The 19,486-nt window shown below is 37.2% G+C and overlaps 1 protein-coding gene across 2 annotated transcripts in view; it reads left to right on the top strand.

Annotated features, from left to right (window-relative positions):
- Positions 1 to 17,626, top strand: part of LOC100883410 (uncharacterized) — a 28,496-nt gene extending 10,870 nt beyond the window's left edge. For both annotated transcript variants that reach the window (XM_076535694.1, XM_076535695.1), the window contains 9 exons: positions 6,562 to 6,876; positions 7,546 to 7,770; positions 9,116 to 9,424; positions 9,723 to 10,022; positions 10,196 to 10,501; positions 11,375 to 11,677; positions 16,207 to 16,351; positions 16,409 to 16,569; positions 17,146 to 17,626. In XM_076535694.1, the coding sequence (XP_076391809.1) occupies positions 6,562 to 6,876; positions 7,546 to 7,770; positions 9,116 to 9,424; positions 9,723 to 10,022; positions 10,196 to 10,501; positions 11,375 to 11,677; positions 16,207 to 16,351; positions 16,409 to 16,569; positions 17,146 to 17,474 (2,393 nt within the window). In that variant the 3' untranslated portion in view covers positions 17,475 to 17,626. The remainder of the gene's footprint in view (positions 1 to 6,561; positions 6,877 to 7,545; positions 7,771 to 9,115; positions 9,425 to 9,722; positions 10,023 to 10,195; positions 10,502 to 11,374; positions 11,678 to 16,206; positions 16,352 to 16,408; positions 16,570 to 17,145) is intronic.
- The last annotated feature ends 1,860 nt before the right edge of the window (positions 17,627 to 19,486 follow it).

Genomic DNA, 19,486 nt, shown 5'->3' on the forward strand with positions numbered 1-19,486 from the left:
TTCCAAAATTTCAATATATCAAACCACCAAAATTCCAAAATTTCAATATATCAAACCACAAAAATTCCAAAATTTCAATATATCAAACCACAAAAATTCCAAAATTTCAATATATCAAACCACCAAAATTCCAAAGTCTCAAACTTCTAAAATTCCAAGATTCATTCAAAATTTCCAAAAATCTACAATCTCAAAATTCCAAGCTCTAAAAATCCCAAAATTTCACAATTTTACTCTAAGGTCCCAGAGTTCCAAAATTCTACTAAACTAAAGTCCCATAGTTTCACAGTAAAGTTTCCAAGAAGATTTGAAATAAAAAAGTGAGAAATATTCTTGGTGATATAATAATGGTCATCAGAGCCTCAACCTGTTAAGCAAAGTTTAATTTTCGAGGAAGTCGATTACGGTTTCTTGTACATTAAGAAGCAACCATTTTTAGAAACCAAATCTTCCGGTGTCGTAGTTCAAACACACGGTTCCTGATTAACAAGAACCATCACTAATTAAACGTTACCGAAAGACAAATTTTCACGTTTTTGTCAAATATTCGTTTCTTCGTATTCTATATTTAGGCAACTTGTGAAAATGCTACAAAAATTTAAGTAAATTCAAGTAAATTATTCGGTTTGTCTGTACATTATTTTTCTTAAGAAATCAATTCGACAATTATGCATTGAAAAAAATTGTAACAAATAAATTCGTTAAGTTTCTTAGGAATCTAATACATGTTAATACATGCTAATACACAAAATTATGAATTTAGAATATAAACTTAAAAATTTAGAATTTTATAAAAATTTGTAATTTAATAAAAATGTAGAATTTGATAAAAATTTGAAATTTTATAAAAATGTAGAATTTGATAAAAATTTGAAATTTTATAAACAGAAAAGAAAGCAAGTAAAAGAAGAGACAACAAGAAAAAAGACCTCCAATTTTATGTATTCGAAGCTACTCAGCGGGAGGGTTAAAAAGAAATCCACAACTTTCATAATCTAAGAAAAATTGAATAAATCTTCAGGGCCAATTTCACCTATTAATTACTCGTTTCACGGAACGAGCTATCGATGACAAGAAATATCTGAAAAGCCAACGCCCGAGCGATCATTTTGAGTTTCACAACGTGTCTACGTGGGAAAAGAAATCGATGAGTCTCTCTAATTGTCCCGGCGAAGACATCGGTTGCAGGTTAACGACCGTCGTTACGCGCCTATCGACTCGTTCTTAATTACGGTACGAAATCGTCTTTCAGCCAGTTGAATCCAACTTTTTTCTGCTCGGCTCTTTTCTCTCGGCCGTTTCACGACGCAAGAAACGACTGGCCTTGTCTTACAGTCGACAATCTTGGGATGAGATTCCATTGTTATGGAATTAGTCACAGCGAGGCCTGTGAAGGTACATCCGGGATGTGGCTGGGCCAGGTCGAATATTCGAAATTCCGCCGGTTTAATTGGACGTAGGCCACCTGCCGTGAATCGACCGTTAGACGTTTAATTGATGCAGGAAGGAATGGCGGAGATATCGTAGAATTCATTCGAGTTGTTTAATTGGCTGTCGATGCAGCCCCGATAACGCTCCGATTGCGATCCGACAAGAACTGTTAACTCGTTAACCGGACATGACGAGTTAACTCGTCACTCGAATAAAACGCGTAGAAAACCCAACAATGCATTCACTGATTCTTAGATTTAATTGTATCTTGTTATTTTTATACCTCGTGTGCTCTTCGATTTCGGTTGGAAAAGTGAAACTTATCCTGTGTCATCTTCGTAACATTTTAATTGCATCGAGAATAAATTTGCATAAACGAGTGATTCATTCATTAAACATTTATCGAGTCGGTATTTTTATCCGCGGCATTAAAGAAAACCGAGTTTTTCAAGGAGCAATGACACAGCACGAACGAGACTCAAAGAAATCGTTTCACTCGAAAATTGATCAGTGACTGGCATCAAGGACAGGCTAAAGAAAGTAAGAAAGTATAAGAAAGTAAACTGTGTCCTTGGACATCAGACCGATGCACTATTTGGATTTTGCACTACTGTTTTTCTTCCTTTTCTATTTATGTCTTCGGAATATCTCGCGTGTTCCAAATGATGAATTATGGAAAATGAGATCTAAACTCTGTCTATTGATGTATCAGATGATCATGCTTATGTAACGTGCAATTCTCACGGTTCCGAGCTGTGAAGGATAATTGGCTTGAGTTTAACTCATTCATAAGTTTCGATAAAGTATTGAGATGCATCCTCTGTTATTTTGGTAATTTTACTGCAAACTTAGCTGCAATGTAATCTGAGGATGTGGAAGTGCTGGTAAAAGGAACAGGGAACAAGGAACAATGTTTTCTATCGTTTAGTACCATAATTTCCGACACGAATATTCGCTTAACAATCTTTTCTATGGAAATTATGGTTATTCAAGGAGAAAGTTTTACGATAAAAACTTTAAACGCTTGTAAGATTTTCCTCGTGTCTTAACGCATCTAACCACTCTAAACGTCGTGTCATTCATATTTAGACGAGCTATGAATTTGTGTTTACTGATTTGGCTATCTTAGTGCAAACGGTGTTGCAAATTATTTAAACGTCTTAAACTACAAATAATTTTGTTGAGCATTTTTAAGCAAATTTTTAAATAAATTTGTTAAACGTCTGAAATTATAAATAATTTTGTTGAGCATTTTAAAACAAATCGTAAATGAGTTTGTTGGACATCATGGAGTAAGATGAGCATCTTAAAGTGAAGTATAAATTTATTTAACTCTTAAAGAAAATTATAAATAGATTTGTTTAACATTATAGAGTTAGCTGAGCATTTTAAAATGAATTATAAATTTATTTAACATCTAAAAGAAAATTATAAATAGATTTGATAAACATCATAGAGTAAGTTGAGCATTTTAAAGTGAAGTATAAATTTATTTAACATCTTAAGAAAATTATAAATAGATTTGTTAAACATCATAGAGTAAGATAAACATCTCAAAATGAATTATAAATTTATTTAACGTCCTAAAGAAAATTATAAATAGATTTGCTGAACATCATAGAGTAAAATAAACATCTCAAAGTGAATTACAAATTTATTTAACATCCCAAAGAAAATTATAAATAGACTTGATGAACATCTTTTCAAATTGTGAATACATTCAGTAAACATCCTAAAGCAGATCAATGCTGTTACTAAGCTGAAAGTTTAAGAATAGTGTAGGTACTACTTTCATTAAAAATAAACAATTCATATACAATAAAACTATGCCCCAAATTAAAGCAAAACCTCCATGATATTTGAATATAAAAATGCAATCCTACAAAATGATTTGTAATTTGCAATCCCACGAAACGTCATGTGAAAAAGTATGGTAGAATTTACCGTTAAATTAATTTCATGTGGTCCACCATGCGCCCGATTTCTCCGTTCTACAATAATTTCGACTTTAGAACGTCGTAAAGTTTATGTTCACATCGAGATGCAGTGAAATTATATTCCGAGCTACCGGTGTGTCGGGACGACACGTATCGTCGTAAAACCACGAAGCCGATGAGTATGTCAATGCAAAGTGGAAACGACCTTCCAGTGTCAGCGACCACTTTGCTCGTCTTGAGGACAAGCTCGAACGTTGGCGAACGTTACGAGACAATACCAAGGACCAAGTTTGGTGGACACGTATTACATGGCCACGTAGAAAGTGTGGAACGGTGCACACCAGCGTTCTTTCATTCAGAGAAATTCGAGCGGTCGTCGGACGAAAACGGCCGACTTTCGATACAATTAACGATACGTGAAGCGTAGGCGTGTCTTCTTTAACGATTTGCCTGCAACCTGCTATCGACACTTTGTAGCACACTCGGAAGTTAATGTAACTTCCCGTAGGAAAAGTTTAGAAATTTAGAATTTCTCAAATTTGGGAAGGTAACTTCGGTATGTGGGACTTTGGAGTGTTGATTTCTATGATGAAGAGTGTGGGAGAATTTCTATGTTGAAGAGTGTTTTACGAAATTGGGGATTTAGAAATTTGGGAAGTGGGTAGTTAAGAATGTGGTGAATTGAACATGTAGGAGTTTGGAATTGTGGAGAATTGAAAATGTAGGAGTTTGAAATTGCGGAGAATTAGGAATGTAGGGATTTGAGAACGTAGGAAATTGAGAAAGTGGAGATTGAGGAGTGCAGAGATTTAGGAATGTAGAGATTTGGAGGCGTGGAGATTTGGAAATGTGGGAATTTGGACATGTAGAAATTTAAGAACGTAGGTAATTAGAAATGTGGGAATTTGGCATTATAGGAAATTGGAAAAACTGAACTGGAAATCATGGAATTTGCAAATTTAGCTTGAAAATTTATAAATTTGAGAATTTGAAAGCTTGGAAGCCCCTCCATCAAGAGCTAGAAATTTATCAACTATGAACCTAATAGTAGTATCACGATAAAAAACAAATGACAGCAGTTTTCTCCTACTCCTCCTAGGTCAAAAGAAGTCTATATTGTATTATCGCGTACACTAATATAGAAGTGTGCATAGATTGATATAGAAGTGTTCATAAATTCATAGAGAAGTGCACATATATTCATACAGAAGTATAAATAAATTCATATGTAACTCTCCGAAATACAGAATCATACATCAGAAAACAGTCCGTCATATAAAACAAGTAAAATTTGAAGGATCGTCCCAGAAGATCACATAACAAGGTTTTGAAACTCCTCGGAGGACAAAAAGTTTGTTACTCCGTCCACGTTACGATAAGCTGAATTTTATGGTTCTCTCTTTTCACAAATATTTTATTATCGATCCGTCCCTGGTTCTATTTGCACATGGTGACAGACGCGCGACGCAAGGCGATTGTCTACGTGACCGTCGTTGCTTCCTGCCCGATGTGTCCTACATATATGTTCACCTGAGTTCTTATGGATAACATGGGACCTGTTCAGTATCCGTCCCTGCTTTTCTAATTTCCGAAAGTTTCATCAGAAAGGGCAATTATGGGCGAGTTATGAACGCTGCTATTGGGTAACATCTTACAGATAGAACTGGGAAACTTCGTTTACCGAATATTCGAAGCGTTATGATATTTGACGTGTTCTTTAGAAAGTAGTGGGTTTAGGAAATTGAGAGATTGAGAATTTGAAATTTTAGAAATTTGGAAATTTAGGGAATTTTCAGATTCGGGATTTTAGAATTTTTGGGAATTGAGGAATGTGAGAATTGGGGAATGTGGAATTGGGGAATGTGGAATTGGGGAATATGGGAATTGGGGAATTGGGGAATATGGGAATTGGGGAATGTGGAATTGGGGAATATGGGAATTGGGGAATTGGGGAATATGGGAATTGGGGAATATGGGAATTGGGGAATATGGGAATTGGGGAATATGGGAATTGGGGAATATGGGAATTGGGGAATATGGGAATTGGGGAATATGGGAATTGGGGAATATGGGAATTGGGGAATATGGGAATTGGGGAATATGGGAATTGGGGAATATAGGAATTGGGGAATATGGGAATTGGGGAATATGGGAATTGGGGAATATGGGAATTGGGGAATATGGGAATTGGGGAATATGGGAATTGGGGAATATGGGAATTGGGGAATATGGGAATTGGGGAATATGGGAATTGGGGAATATGGGAATTGGGGAATATGGGAATTGGGGAATATGGGAATTGGGGAATATGGGAATTGGGGAATATGGGAATTGGGGAATATGGGAATTGGGGAATATGGGAATTGGGGAATATGGGAATTGGGGAATATGGGAATTGGGGAATATGGGAATTGGGGAATATGGGAATTGGGGAATATGGGAATTGGGGAATATGGGAATTGGGGAATATGGGAATTGGGGAATATGGGAATTGGGGAATATGGGAATTGGGGACTGTGGGAATTTGGGAATGTGGAATTGGGGAACGTGGGAATTGGGGCATGTGGAATTGGGGATTATGGGATTGGGAAATGTGGAATTGAGAAATATGGGAATTGGCGTATATGGTAATTGTGGAATGTGGAAATTTACTAATGTGAAAATTTAGAACTTAGAAAACTTAGAAATTTCCAAATTTTAAAGTTTGCACTATATAAAAGCTTGCATCTTCCAAACCCACATGCTAAAAATAATAGTATGTTCCTCATCTACTGTTATTTGTTCCTCACACGTGCCCAAAAGAACCGTACCCACCCAAGTGTACAAACATAGTACCAGAATATTGTAATGATAATCGTCTGGCTCTGAAAATAGCACTTTCTTCAGACGAAATGTCCTCGTTGCTATGAATTCCTCCGTTCGTAGATATCTTGTAGAACTTCTTCATGTAAGACCAGTTGGCAATTTGGAGGAACGTGATCGTTTTGTAGATATCTGTCGTGAAATTCAAAATACTCCAGGAATTCTCGAACGCGTCTGACAACCTGTGAAGCAACATCGCTTCCCTTCTCATGGTTCACGACTTCCCCTTTCTAAAATTCTACTAAACAGCGACACAATTGTCGACACAAATACAAAATGTAATCGATTTTGAAAGTAAACGGTGTCTTGAACAAGGAAATTGTGGTTGTAGGTGTACCTGTAACGGAGGAACCAGATGTCACGACAACGATTAAAGCGTTTAGTACTACGATAGAGAACACGGTTTCCGATGATCCTGAAATTCAAGGACATCTGATGGACGATGTCCTGCCGGGAACGAAGGCACCACCGAATCCGGTGATATTTGTGGATGTACCGGAACATACGGAAACGGAACTAGGCTCGTCGGTGCTTCTCGCATGCAGAACCGCTAATCCTGTGGCAGAGTGCCAATGGTCCTGGCAACCTTTGCCACCGGTTCATTTGCCACTTCCGGATATCAGTGAAAGCCCAGCCACTTCGACAAGTTAGTATTTATATTAATGCACACTTTCAAGGTCAAACACATCAACGTGCGACTACATCATCGAGGATTCCAAAATATAGAACAAGTTACTTTCTTCTAATGTTCAATTTACAATTTTGATTTTTGTATCCATTGTGAAAGGGTTAATTTACCTAGTTTTATTTGTGGCTAATTGTAGAACCAGTTATATAAATAGGGAACCGAATATGTGGATCTACTTGCTTTCTCCTCGTGTCCGCATGGATTTTAATGTGATGGTTGGAAATATTACTGCACGGCTTAAAGTTCATTTATGTTATTTGAAACTAATTGTGAAACTAATTATATAAATATTAAACTGAGTACAATATACTTACTTTCCCTTTGTGTCCATATAAATTTTGTATAACTTTTATTTGAACATTATTGCATGAGTTAGAAAATTTATATTTAGTTATCAGATAATTATCGATCACGTGGATTATTTTATTAAGGGAGAAGTTTGCGTTGATTCCAATGATTCAGTAGATAATTAGATGAGGGAGGTTTTACAGGATAAACTCGGAAGAGTTGCATTTTTCACAACAGCTGTATGCAAAGCAAAGCACGATCGGGTTTACAAGGCAGGTCTGATGTTTTCAGCGGCATTCGTGTGTCGCGTATTTATTGGAGTTTGCTTGTAATTTATAGCCACCACGGTCTCGGTGATTCAGACGACAGCCACGCCGACTACCAATCCGTTGCCGGTACAACAATTTCCTGCCTTCGGGAACAATAGCAACGACTGTTCCGTGAGATTCTCGAGCACGAAGCATGAACAGACCGGATATTGGACCTGCGCTGCAAGATCCTCCAAGAATGATTCTTTCACCAGCACGGAACCTGCCAAGCTAAGCATCATTAACGAAAATCAAGGTACTAATTGGCTACTGCAAGCTTCATGTCTAATCACGTACATATTCACATCCAACTAATCATTTGGACATTCATGTCTACCTAGTGACATATATGTTCACATCTACCTGGTCACATATGTATACATCCACATATATCTGGTCACATATGCATTCACATCTGCCTGGTCACATTTGCATTCATATGTATCTAATCACATGTACATTCACATTTAGTTAACTACATGTACATTCACATCTGCCTAATCACATGTTCATTCATATCTAACTAATCACATATATATCCACATCTACCTGATCACATATACGGGTCTATCCACATCTACCTAACCACATGTAGATTTAAATCTAGTTAACGACATGTACATTCACATGTATATTCACATCTAGCGAATATATGACACGTATACTCACATCTATCTAGTCATATATTCATTTATATCTGTCTAATTACATATACATTCGCATGCAACTAGTCACATATACATTCACAACTACCTAATCACATGTACATCTACATCTGGTTAACCATATGTACATTCACATCTACCTATTCACATATTCATTTACATCTGTCTAATCACATATGTATTCGCATTTACCTAACCACATGTACATTCACATCTACCTAATCAGATATTCATTTACATCTGTGTAATCACATATGCATTCACACCTATCTAATCACATATGCATTCATACCTAACTAATCATATATGCATTCACAATCTACAAAAGAATGTTATTTTGAATAGTGCTTTACTGATCCTATATCAGATAGCGATACTCTCACTACATATATCCTCAAGGACCTACCGACACCTATGTTCTCCACAATCATTTCTGTCTGCTATTTTTTATCTGAAAGTTTTCAAACTGACTCATCAACTGTATCATTCGTTCCCACAGCATATACTTCTGACTCAACGGCAAAATAGCTCAAGCTTCATAAACTGTAAATCTTAGGCTCAACGTCAAAATACTTCAAGTTTCCTAGATGATGCACGTCTGATTCAACTTCTTGATATGAATCAGAGTTTTATAGACAGTAAACTTTAGATTTAACGTCAAAATACTTTCAGTTTAAAAGAAATATATTTCTGACTCAATGGCAGAGTGCACATAAACATTTCATAGACAGAACTTGAGACTCAACATCAAATTACTTTAAGTTTCAAAGACAAACTTCAGACTGGACGTAAAGCATAGACTGACTTTAAACAATAATTATTTAAACATCAATTATTTTGAATAATTACATCTGAATGCTAATTGATTATAAGTACTTTATAAATGCAAACCAGTAGAGAATCATCAAAGATGTATAAAAGAAGATATATTTTTAGGTTCGATGGTGGTGTTTTCGAAGCTTGATAACGTGGTCGAGATACCAGCAGGATCAACAGCGCAGCTAATTTGCCAGACAAAGTCACCTGTTCGAGAATGTCAATGGTCCTGGCGGCAACTGAATCAATCTCAGCCATGGAATCTGGAGATGAAACGGTTTCCAGCTTTTGGAAACGACAGCACAGACTGCAGTATTAAGTTCAAGAATGTCTTGGTAGAGCAAGAGGGACACTGGACCTGTGGTGCCAGAATTAGCCCTAATTCTTCGTTCACCTTGTCGAATCCTATTCGATTTCTGATTTCAGAAGGTATGGTTATTCAAGAATTAAGTGTATTGAGTATATTTTGTAAATGCATAGAATTCATAACTCTTGTGAATTTATATTATTTCGAAAATGCTTTCTGTACCGATTTTATGATAATTTGAGAACATCTTTACTAATTTGATTTGTAACATCCTTATGATATTTGTGTGCCACGATTTTACTAGTTGGAGGATGCTTTGCATCTGATCCATCCAACCTGATCCAATCCATCCTGATATTGAAAGAATTTTGGAAATTCCATCAGTAAATTTTAATGATAAACCACGTGTTTGTTGCATAGTCGAGTTCGTGCAGTTGTCCAGAGGGATCCAGATAGCGCCCGGTGAATCCGCGCTGCTCCGATGCCTGGTAAACAAGCCCGTGGTGCAGTGCGAATGGTCCTGGAGGTCCACTAATTCCAGTCAAGAGCCTTTATTAGTCAAGAAATTCAATCCAAATAAAGAAACCGATCACGATTGCTCGGTCCGGTTCAAGAACATCTTATACGAGAAGGAAGGGCTCTGGACTTGCGGTGTCAGATTATCACCAGATGGAATTCTTCACGAAGCACCTCCCGCTACTGTCAGCCTCCTGCCAACAGGTGCGAACACTTAACATCTATCAATTTCATAAAAGCATCATATTACCCGCATCGATTTCTTCGAATATCTGTCCAATCGATCACACGATTTTGAAATTTAATGAAACCTGAGGTTAACAGGCAAGACACGCGATAGAACGTGCTTCAAATCGATCGATTTATCCGTGTTTCAGCCAAAGTCAACTTCGTTGAAATGCCAACGGACACTTCCGTCCCGATCGGTACGGAGGCCACGTTGAAATGCGTAACGAGCAGCCGCGTCGAAAAGTGTACATGGACCTGGAAGCCGCTGCGCGGAAGCGAGCCCGAGATGGTTGTTCAAGAATTCCCTAGCAACGGTGACCTTGGGAGAGACTGTTCACTAACTATTGCTCAAGTGTACGCGGAGAAACAGGGTCAATGGGCCTGTCAGGTGTCCATAAGCTCTCTGAACACGGTACTGACTTCGCCTTATGTCAAACTCATCGCTTTCGAGCAAGGTAATATTTATGAAATTATTGTATATACAGCTTGCGGGTAATATTAAGACTTTTGTGACTGTCATGATTATTGGGAGGCTCATGATCATTCTTGGGAAATTGATTTTTGTATTTGTTGGTAGCTGAGTTTTTGTATTTATTGATGAATGACTGTATGAAGAATGAATTGCTAGGAATATGTGCGTGTTCAACGATATGCGTTATATTAACGCGCTGTAGATCGCTGTAGGTTAATTCTCTATAAGAAAGAATTTGATGCGCTGAATTTCTACTCGTTGGAACTCTACGCATTGAATGCTTACAATTGAAACACTACGTTGTAGAACCAAATGTATTGTGTTCCTTCGTAATAGAATTCGACGCGTTGTGTTCCTTCGCGATAGAGTTCAACGCGTTGCAACTTAACGCTTTGAACCTCTGCGCACTGAAATTTACGCGTTGACTCTCTACGCGTTGGAACTCAACGCATTGAATTACCACGCACTAAAATTTAATGCGCTGAATACTCACGCGTTGAATTCTCATGGGTTGGAATTAAACGCGTTGAATCTCCGTGTACTGAAATTCGATGTGTTGTATTCTCACGCGATGAAACTTAATGCGTTGTATCTCCACGCACTGGAGCTCAACGCATTCAATTCTCACGTGATGGAACTCAACGCTTTGGATCTCCACACACTGGAACTCAACGCATTGAATTTCCAAGTAATTGGCACTCAACGCGTTGAGCTTTTACCCAATGGAGCTCAACGCATTGAATTCTCATGCATTAGAACTCAACGCTTTGGATCTCCACAAACTAGAACTCAACGCGTTGAATACCTACACGTCGATTATACGTCCATGCGTTCTAAAAAATCTCTTACGTTTCAGACGAGGTGAAATTCTCGGAGTTATCACAGGACATCCAAATAGCCAAAGGCAGTAGTGTCCTCCTCCGTTGCATGACATCCTCCGCGGTAGAACAGTGTCGATGGTCCTTGACCCCAGTGAACTCGAACACCACAGTGGTGGTAAAACAGTTTCCCCCGATCGGAAACGAGGATAGAGACTGCAGTGTCAGGTTATTTTACGCTCTAGAGGAACAGGAAGGACTATGGACCTGCGGCGCCAGGATACGTGGTAGCCAAAACTACACTGATGCTCCTCCAGCCAAGCTGAGTTTGCTGGAACCAGGTGAGGGTATTGAGCATCATTCGATCGATCATCGATCCTCTGATCCATGGTCGATGTAGTTCTCCTGTGAAGTTCCAGAAAACTTCAACTATGACTATAGATCCTGAAGAGTGCGTGAGGGATACGTGTGTTGTGTATATGAATGTATTGAGCGCGTAGGATGAGTCAAACTGCTTTAACAAAATTTGCCTTCTAATACTAAGTTACTATGATAATAATAATAGTTTCAATTGCAGTATTAAATCATGATAAAATCATTGTTTCATTCATTTAAGGTCATTAACGATTTTTATGCCAGATTAACGGTAAGTGCTGATCTTTGAATTCATTGTTGTAATTAGGTTTAATGAGTGGAGTTCTATAGACAATAGTAATAGAGTCATTTTCTTTTGATGGGAGGATATGTAGCGTTATCATGCAATGAGTGACGATATGTAAAGACTCAACGCATGAGGATTCGAACGCAAGGTGAGTTTCTACGCGTCGAATTCCAACGCGCTGAATTCCTACGCGTTGAATTCTTACGCGTTGAGTTCCTACGCGTCGAATTCCAACGCGTTGGGTCTCTACGCGACGAATTCTGTTGCGTTGAGTTCCCACGCGTGGAATTACAACGCGTTGAGTTCCTACGCGTTAACTTCCAACGCGTTGAGTCCCAACGCGTTAAATTCCTACGCATTGAATTCTAGCGTGTGGAGTTCCAACGCGTTAAATTGCTACGCGTCGAATTCTAGCGCGTTGAGTTCTAACGCACCGAATTGTGGCGCGTTGAGTTCCTACGTGTCGAATTCCAACGCGTCGAGTTCCTACGCGTTGAATTCTTACGCGTTGAGTTCCTACGCGTCGAATTCCAACGCGTTAGGTCTCTACGCGACGAATTCTGACGCGTTGAGTTCCCACGCGTCGAATTCCAACGCGTTGAGTTCCTACGCGTTAACTTCCAACGCGTGGAGTTCCTACGCGCTGAGTCCCAACGCGTTAAATTCCTACGCATTGAATTCTAGCGTGTGGAGTTCCAACGCGTTAAATTCCTACGCGTCGAATTCTAGCGCGTTGAGTTCTAACGCACCGAATTGTAGCGCGTTGAGTTCTTACGTGCCGAATTCCAACGCGTCGAGTTCCTACGCGTCGAATTCTAGCGCGTTGTGTTCCTACGCTCCCAATTCCAACACGTTGAGTTCCTACGCGCCAAAAACCAACTCTATTCCTTCGTATCAAATTTCAACAGTCAGATTTCCAACGCGGTGTGTTCTCACGCTTCGAGTTCCAACGTACAGAATTCCAACGCGTTTTGAACTAACATTGTTCTCTCTCAGGAAATCCTAATTGCGTCAATGACTTTCAAGATCCAAATATAATTATCACATTAAACAACATCTCGCTAGTGGAAATCTACGAGTTCCAGTCTACCTATTAATCGAAATTAAACAAATTCACTGTAGTCACTATGATTGCAATTATCTATACTTAAACACCCAAACAATGAATGACTCATCCTGCGCATCGTGTATACATGATGTATCACGTAACAAACGCTAACGTTTGTGATCGATACTGCATAGAAGAACGTCACTGGACACCGAAGCATCGGTGACTTTCAAAGTGTCCAATGAAATCGTTATCATGCGATACCTGTCGCGAATCTTACGATTAGAGGAATCCGTATTAAGGGTGAAAACATTGATCTGGATAGACACGGAATTAATCACGTCAGGATTCCCCGAAGACTGGTGAAGGCATCACTATGGTGATGGAATCTGCATGACGTTCTCAGCTTCGAAACAATGTGTACTTACATTCGTGTGTCACTTTGTATGCAGAAACACTGACGAGGACGTAGTTACGTTCGTTTAAGGTTGACTCAAGATGGCGTTCTCTGTCAAGTATTATTATAATATTCTTTTTTAATTGTTATTCGTGGACTCGTTTTTTTATCGCAAGGAATCTTTCAAATTCCTTGCTCGCAAAGTGTTACTGTGTACGTCACACTTGCATTAGTATTAGATTCTAATTTATCGTCGAAACATTTTACGATTCGAACGCGTAGATTTAAAGCGTTGTGCCTCGGTGCTGTTACGCCTGGCAATTAACGACAGATCGCTCGTTAATTTTCACCGCAAATCACACGTGTCATTAGAAGAAATAACATGTCTAACAAGTGTACCACCAGTGACAAGTATTTTCAGTCTCATTAACTGCTGTGTGTCAGGCATACTTTCCGTGGCTACATGTGCTCACTAAACTGTTTCGGAAAATGTGTACTCTTTTGGACGTCGTTTCGAAAGAACTATCGTTAACATCTATCACTCAATGTCGTTCACCCTCTCTTATTTATATGCTCAACGGTAGGTCTACGCTCAAATGATTTCGCATTTAACATAGTTAGTAGCGTTAATTCGCAAAACCGTGTTGTACACTTGGGTGCAATAGGCTTTTTGGGTATGAACTAGTGTAGAAGTTGATTTTCAAACTCTCACAAATTTTGCAAATTTGAAGATTTAGAAATTAAGTACTTTTCAAGGTACTTTCAAGGACTTTTCTACCTACACGCATTTCTATCCAAATGGAGGCACTGCACATAAGTGTACACTACCGAGCATGCTAGATTTTCCTAAAGAAAATGGCGGAGCTAAAATACTCTCTTCCTATATCACTCTGACTAAACCTAACTTAACAGTTTTGCTATGACACCATTTTCGCTAGGAAATTCTGCTATGCCGGGCAGTGTACAGACCCATGAGTACTTTGCCGTTGCACTTACCTATTCTCATTCCTCGTGTTATTTATTATCGAAAGTCATTATTGACAGGGAAACTTCGAAAAAGTCCTCGTTCACGAAAGAAAAAGTTTGATCCGTAAAAGCAAACTTTCAGTGAATTCGAGAATTTTTTCAAAGCGACCATATTTGGGTCTCGTTTTGAACGACAGAATTTTCCTAAATGTCGCGGGAGCGAGATGGAAGTTCGCGCTAACCTCAAAGCGCGTTAGCTACTAATTATTTAAAAAGACTACGCATGGAGTATTTTAAGGCTAAGAATATTTATTTGTTAAGCGAAGTAGATCGTTCGGCTAACTCGTGTTAATTTAGACACGTCAGGAGGCTGTTCACGAATCGCAAGTTCGTAGTCACGTGTATTACTAGGCGAAAAGAGAAGTCAATTTACAATCCATGATGAAGCAGGTTTATTTTATTTAGAATAATACGCACTTACTATATATTCATTATACTCAGCTGTATGCTAAAATTAACGCTAAGTAGACAATTCTTGCAAGCGTCCGTTTGAGATTTGCGAATCGATCGGTAAAATGTATTGTATTTAGGAAAATGTGACGTTTTGTAGATTGGAGATCTTTGCGATGTTTATCGATTTGTCCACTCAATTATTATTTATTCAACAGTTTTTGTTATTTGAAAAATTGGGGAAGTAAAATTGAAGGCTTCAAAATATAGAGAATTAGAAATTTGGAAATTTGGGAATTTCAGAATTTCGGATTTTGAGATTGTATTAAGACGCTTGGGATTTTGAGAGCTTGAGGATTTAGAAATTTTAGAAATTTGAGAGTCATAAATTTTGGAAATTCAGGGATTTAGAGATTTGGAAACTTCAAGCTTTATCTTGAGAATTTACGTATTTATAAAATTCGGAATTTCAGAATTTATACTTGAAAATTCGAGGATCTCAGAATTTGGGGATTCAAGAATTCCAAGTTTGAAAATTCGTAATTTTGCACCTTCTTTAATTTGGAAACTTAAAATTTTGCTATTGAAACTTTAGTACCACAGAAATTTAAGATCACAGAAATTTTTATGTACAAAAATTTGAAAATTTGTAAATTGGGTTTTGAAAATTTGATTTGCTAAGAAAGTTTAAAGGCTAACCTAACCAAATGTTTGCTAACCTAACTGAATCCTCAAATTTCCAAATATCTAATACACAACCTAACCTTCACGAGTGGACCGAAAATGGCGCATAAGAAGATCCAGAAAGAATCGTTCGTTAATCTTCAGTCGTAAACAACTGTCACATTACAGCGATCATACAGCGTGCAATAATCAAACGTAGAACGCTTTCGTTTGAAGTTAATTAATTAAATACCTTCGTGTGCCATTGAGATACTTATTAAGTTTCCAAAGCGAGCGAATCGAGAATTTCTTGCGCGTTTCAGCGTCACTCTTTCCGGCATTGTAAACGATTTCTTTGAATAAATGGTAATACGAAAATGTCATTGTGGCTTTTCTCGCAACCCATTACTAACAAACACATACACTCTGCAACATCATGCTGAACGTTTAAAAAAGTCTAAATCACAAATTAGAAACACTGGACTGTTTTAAACGACACACATCACGCTGCATACACGTACACATCAACACATACATCAACACGTATTTCCACAATTTTGTAGCAGAAAATGGAACATTGCTTGTACACCGAGCACTCAATGCACATCGTCGATCAACGTTCATTTTCATGGAGGAAGAAACGACGAAGAAAGGAATCGATTACTAAAGAATTCATGGTTTTTAGAGCCAGTGTCCATGGCATTGTGGGCATCGCCCCATCAAACCGTCGTTCTTACATGCAAAGTTGAAAAGATGCTGTCGGACGTAGAGTGCCGTTGGATACATCCACCTAAGACTCATATTTATCAAAATACGAGTAAAAGCAGAAGGTGAGTGTTTATTTGTGCATGAAATTGAATGTGGTGACCTTGCTGTTATATTCTTAGGTACAATTTGCAAATGGATCGCAGAACGGGGGTGTGTATGCTGGAGTTCAAGCCAGATCATACGGATTTAGGACAGTGGATATGCAGCTTCATTGTTTCGAAAGAAAATTCGGAGGAGGAAGTTGGGAGCACTTCTATTCTTTTGTTAAATAGCTTAGGAAGTATGTATCATTTCATATTTGTTATATTTGTAAATAATGAAAAGTTCTCAAATTTAAAAATTGGAATATTAAAAAATTCTCAAGTTTGAAAATTGAAATATTAAAAAATTCTCAAATTTAAAAAATGGGATATTAAAATATTCTCATATTTAAACATTGGGAGATTAAAAGATTCTCAAATTTAGTAAAAGTTGGGATATTAAAAAAATCTCAAATTTAAAAATCGAGAGATTAGAAACTTATTTTTAAGGTTCGAATTAATCGAATTTTGCAACTTTTACAAATATTTTAATCTTTCTAATTAATTTGCTAATTAATTTGTTGTAATCAGAGCAACCGTGTACCGTAATTCATTTTGCATTTTGTGCAAATATATAATTGACGAGTTTTGCTTTTGACACGTACTATTTAAAATTTATAGAAATTATGAATCTTAAATTTTTTTAAATATTTCTTAATAGGTCTGAATAAATCTTAATAAACAAATAAAATAAGTTCTTAATCAATCTTAATAAATAAATAAAATAGATTCTTAATAAATCTTAATAGTTTCTAATTTTTACTCGATTGTTGCAGATGAAAAGCTGGGGTGGATAGTGGGTGCACTGACAGCCCTCACGCTGTTTCTGATGATTATAATAGTAGTTCTAGTAGTCTGTAAAACACGTTTGTTCGTCAGGAAATCGTCTCGAATTTTAGAAACCATGCCAGGATCAGGAAAGCAGAGTTCGCAGCTGAACAACGAAAGGTACTCCGAAAATGCAGGGAAAGATCTTCAAGTTTCTGAACGAGATCAAAACGTGACTAACATCGATTGCGTTCTTCCAAACAGAAGCCCACATTTATACGATCATGTTAGTAAACAGAGAAAATCGTCTAAAGTGTACGAAAATATGAAAATATGATAAACTTGAATGTTCGAGTTCAAACTAATGCACAGTGAAAATTACTGATGCAACTTGTTATTTAATTACTGCGAAAGTAAGAAGAACTTGAATGCAATGGGGTTTTTTAAAAAAGTAAATAAACGTCGAATATTATCTAAATTGTATTTTAATATCATATGATTGTTTATTTATTCGCAAAAAATTGATATTACTTCAATTAATATTAAAATTAAATGTATACAAAATTTCTTCAATCTTAATTAATTAAAATTCAATTCATATTAATTTTATTGGCTTAATTTACTGTAATATGCATTTCGAAATTAATTAGTCATTCACATGGACGTAATTTGATGCATGTGATAGTAAATTAAGGCAATAAAATCAATATTAATTGAATTATTGCAAAAATTAAACAAGTGGCGTCATCTCTTCAACAAACGGGGTGAACTATATGTGTTTGAAACTGTAGTTTCATTAGTTCTCATACTCTGCCACTAGATGGCGCCACGAGTATACTTTTTTTTTTTGTTCAACTCAACTAATATAGTTGATTTTATCATCTTAATTCACTATAATATGAATCGAATTATATCAGAGTGCAACACCGATTGACTTCAAACTGTTTTTACCAAGCAATTATCAATTTTTAACTCTTCCTAGGCTAATCGTAATTAGCTTAAGGATTTTGGTCTTATGCCCTGCCATCTAGTGGTAAAAGGTGCGGACTAATTAAACTACAGTTTCAAAAGAGTGTAGTTCATTCCGTTCGCCGGAGAGATGGCGCTGCCTGTACTATTTTTATAAAAATTCGATTAAAACTGATTTTATTGATTAATATGTTAAGAAAGGGTGATATTTTTGCAATTTTCATTTACTGAATCGATCAAAATTTATAATTTTAATTTCTAGCAATATTGGCGCTGTGATGTAATTTCAATGATACCAAGTGCTTTTATGCAGATTGCTACTTTACTGACACTTGGTATCTACAGACAGTATAAAGTAGAACTTTCTTACTCATTGTTGATATTGTAGTTATTTAGAGGTTTCTAAATTATGAGTGTTAGTCCTCAAATTTCCAATTCTAATGTCTCAAAATAAATAAATTTCTAAATCTTTAAATTCCCAAATTTTTAAGATCCCAAGTCCTCAAGTTCCCAAATTCTCAAATCCCCGAATTCTCAAATACCTGAAATCGCAAATATCCAAATTCTCAAATCCCCGAACTCTCAAATTCCCGAATTCTTAAATACCCGAAATCTCAAATATCCAAATTCTCAAATCCCCGAACTTTCAAATTCCCGAATTCTCAAATTCCCAAATTCTCAAATGCCCCAATTCTCAAGTCCCCAAATTCTCAAATCTCCAAATTCTCAAATACCCCAATTCTCAAATCTCCAAATTCTCAAATCTCCAAATTCTTAAATCCCCGAATTCTCAAATACCCGAAGTCTCAAATCCCCAAATTCTCAAATACCCCAATTCTCAAATCCCCGAATTCTCAATACCTAAATTCTCAAATCCCCAAACTTTCAAATTTCCAAATTCTCAAATCTCCAAATCCATAACTTTCGCAACCTCTCAAACCCCCAACCTTTCAAGTTCCCAACCTCTCAAACCCCCAACCTTTCAAGTTCCCAACCTCTCAAATCTCAAAACCTGCTATCCCCAAATTCTGAAATCTCCACCTCCCCAAATTCCCAAACATCCCCCAATCCAAATTACTCTCCAACTCCAACAACCACAATCTCTCCATTCAATTTACGAATAATCGAATATTTACTCAGAACGCTCATAAATAATAATTGAATATCTTTCCGCCGTTCGTTCGTGAAATCTGTTCTCGAACCCGAAATCCATCGCACTCTTCTCGATCCGAGGCGTCTTTGAAGTTCTCTAAATCCTGCGAGGTCGAGGAGCTTAAAAAGAGAAGTTTCCTCCCTTTGACGTTGGATTTCACGCAACGCTAAGTTATGCGAAGATGCTCCTTGTTTAAACGCAAATTGGGTTTGCTCGACACGACGTAA

Source organism: Megachile rotundata, chromosome 9, assembly GCF_050947335.1.
Source record: "Megachile rotundata isolate GNS110a chromosome 9, iyMegRotu1, whole genome shotgun sequence".
In the NCBI taxonomy this organism is placed as follows: domain Eukaryota; kingdom Metazoa; phylum Arthropoda; class Insecta; order Hymenoptera; family Megachilidae; genus Megachile; species Megachile rotundata.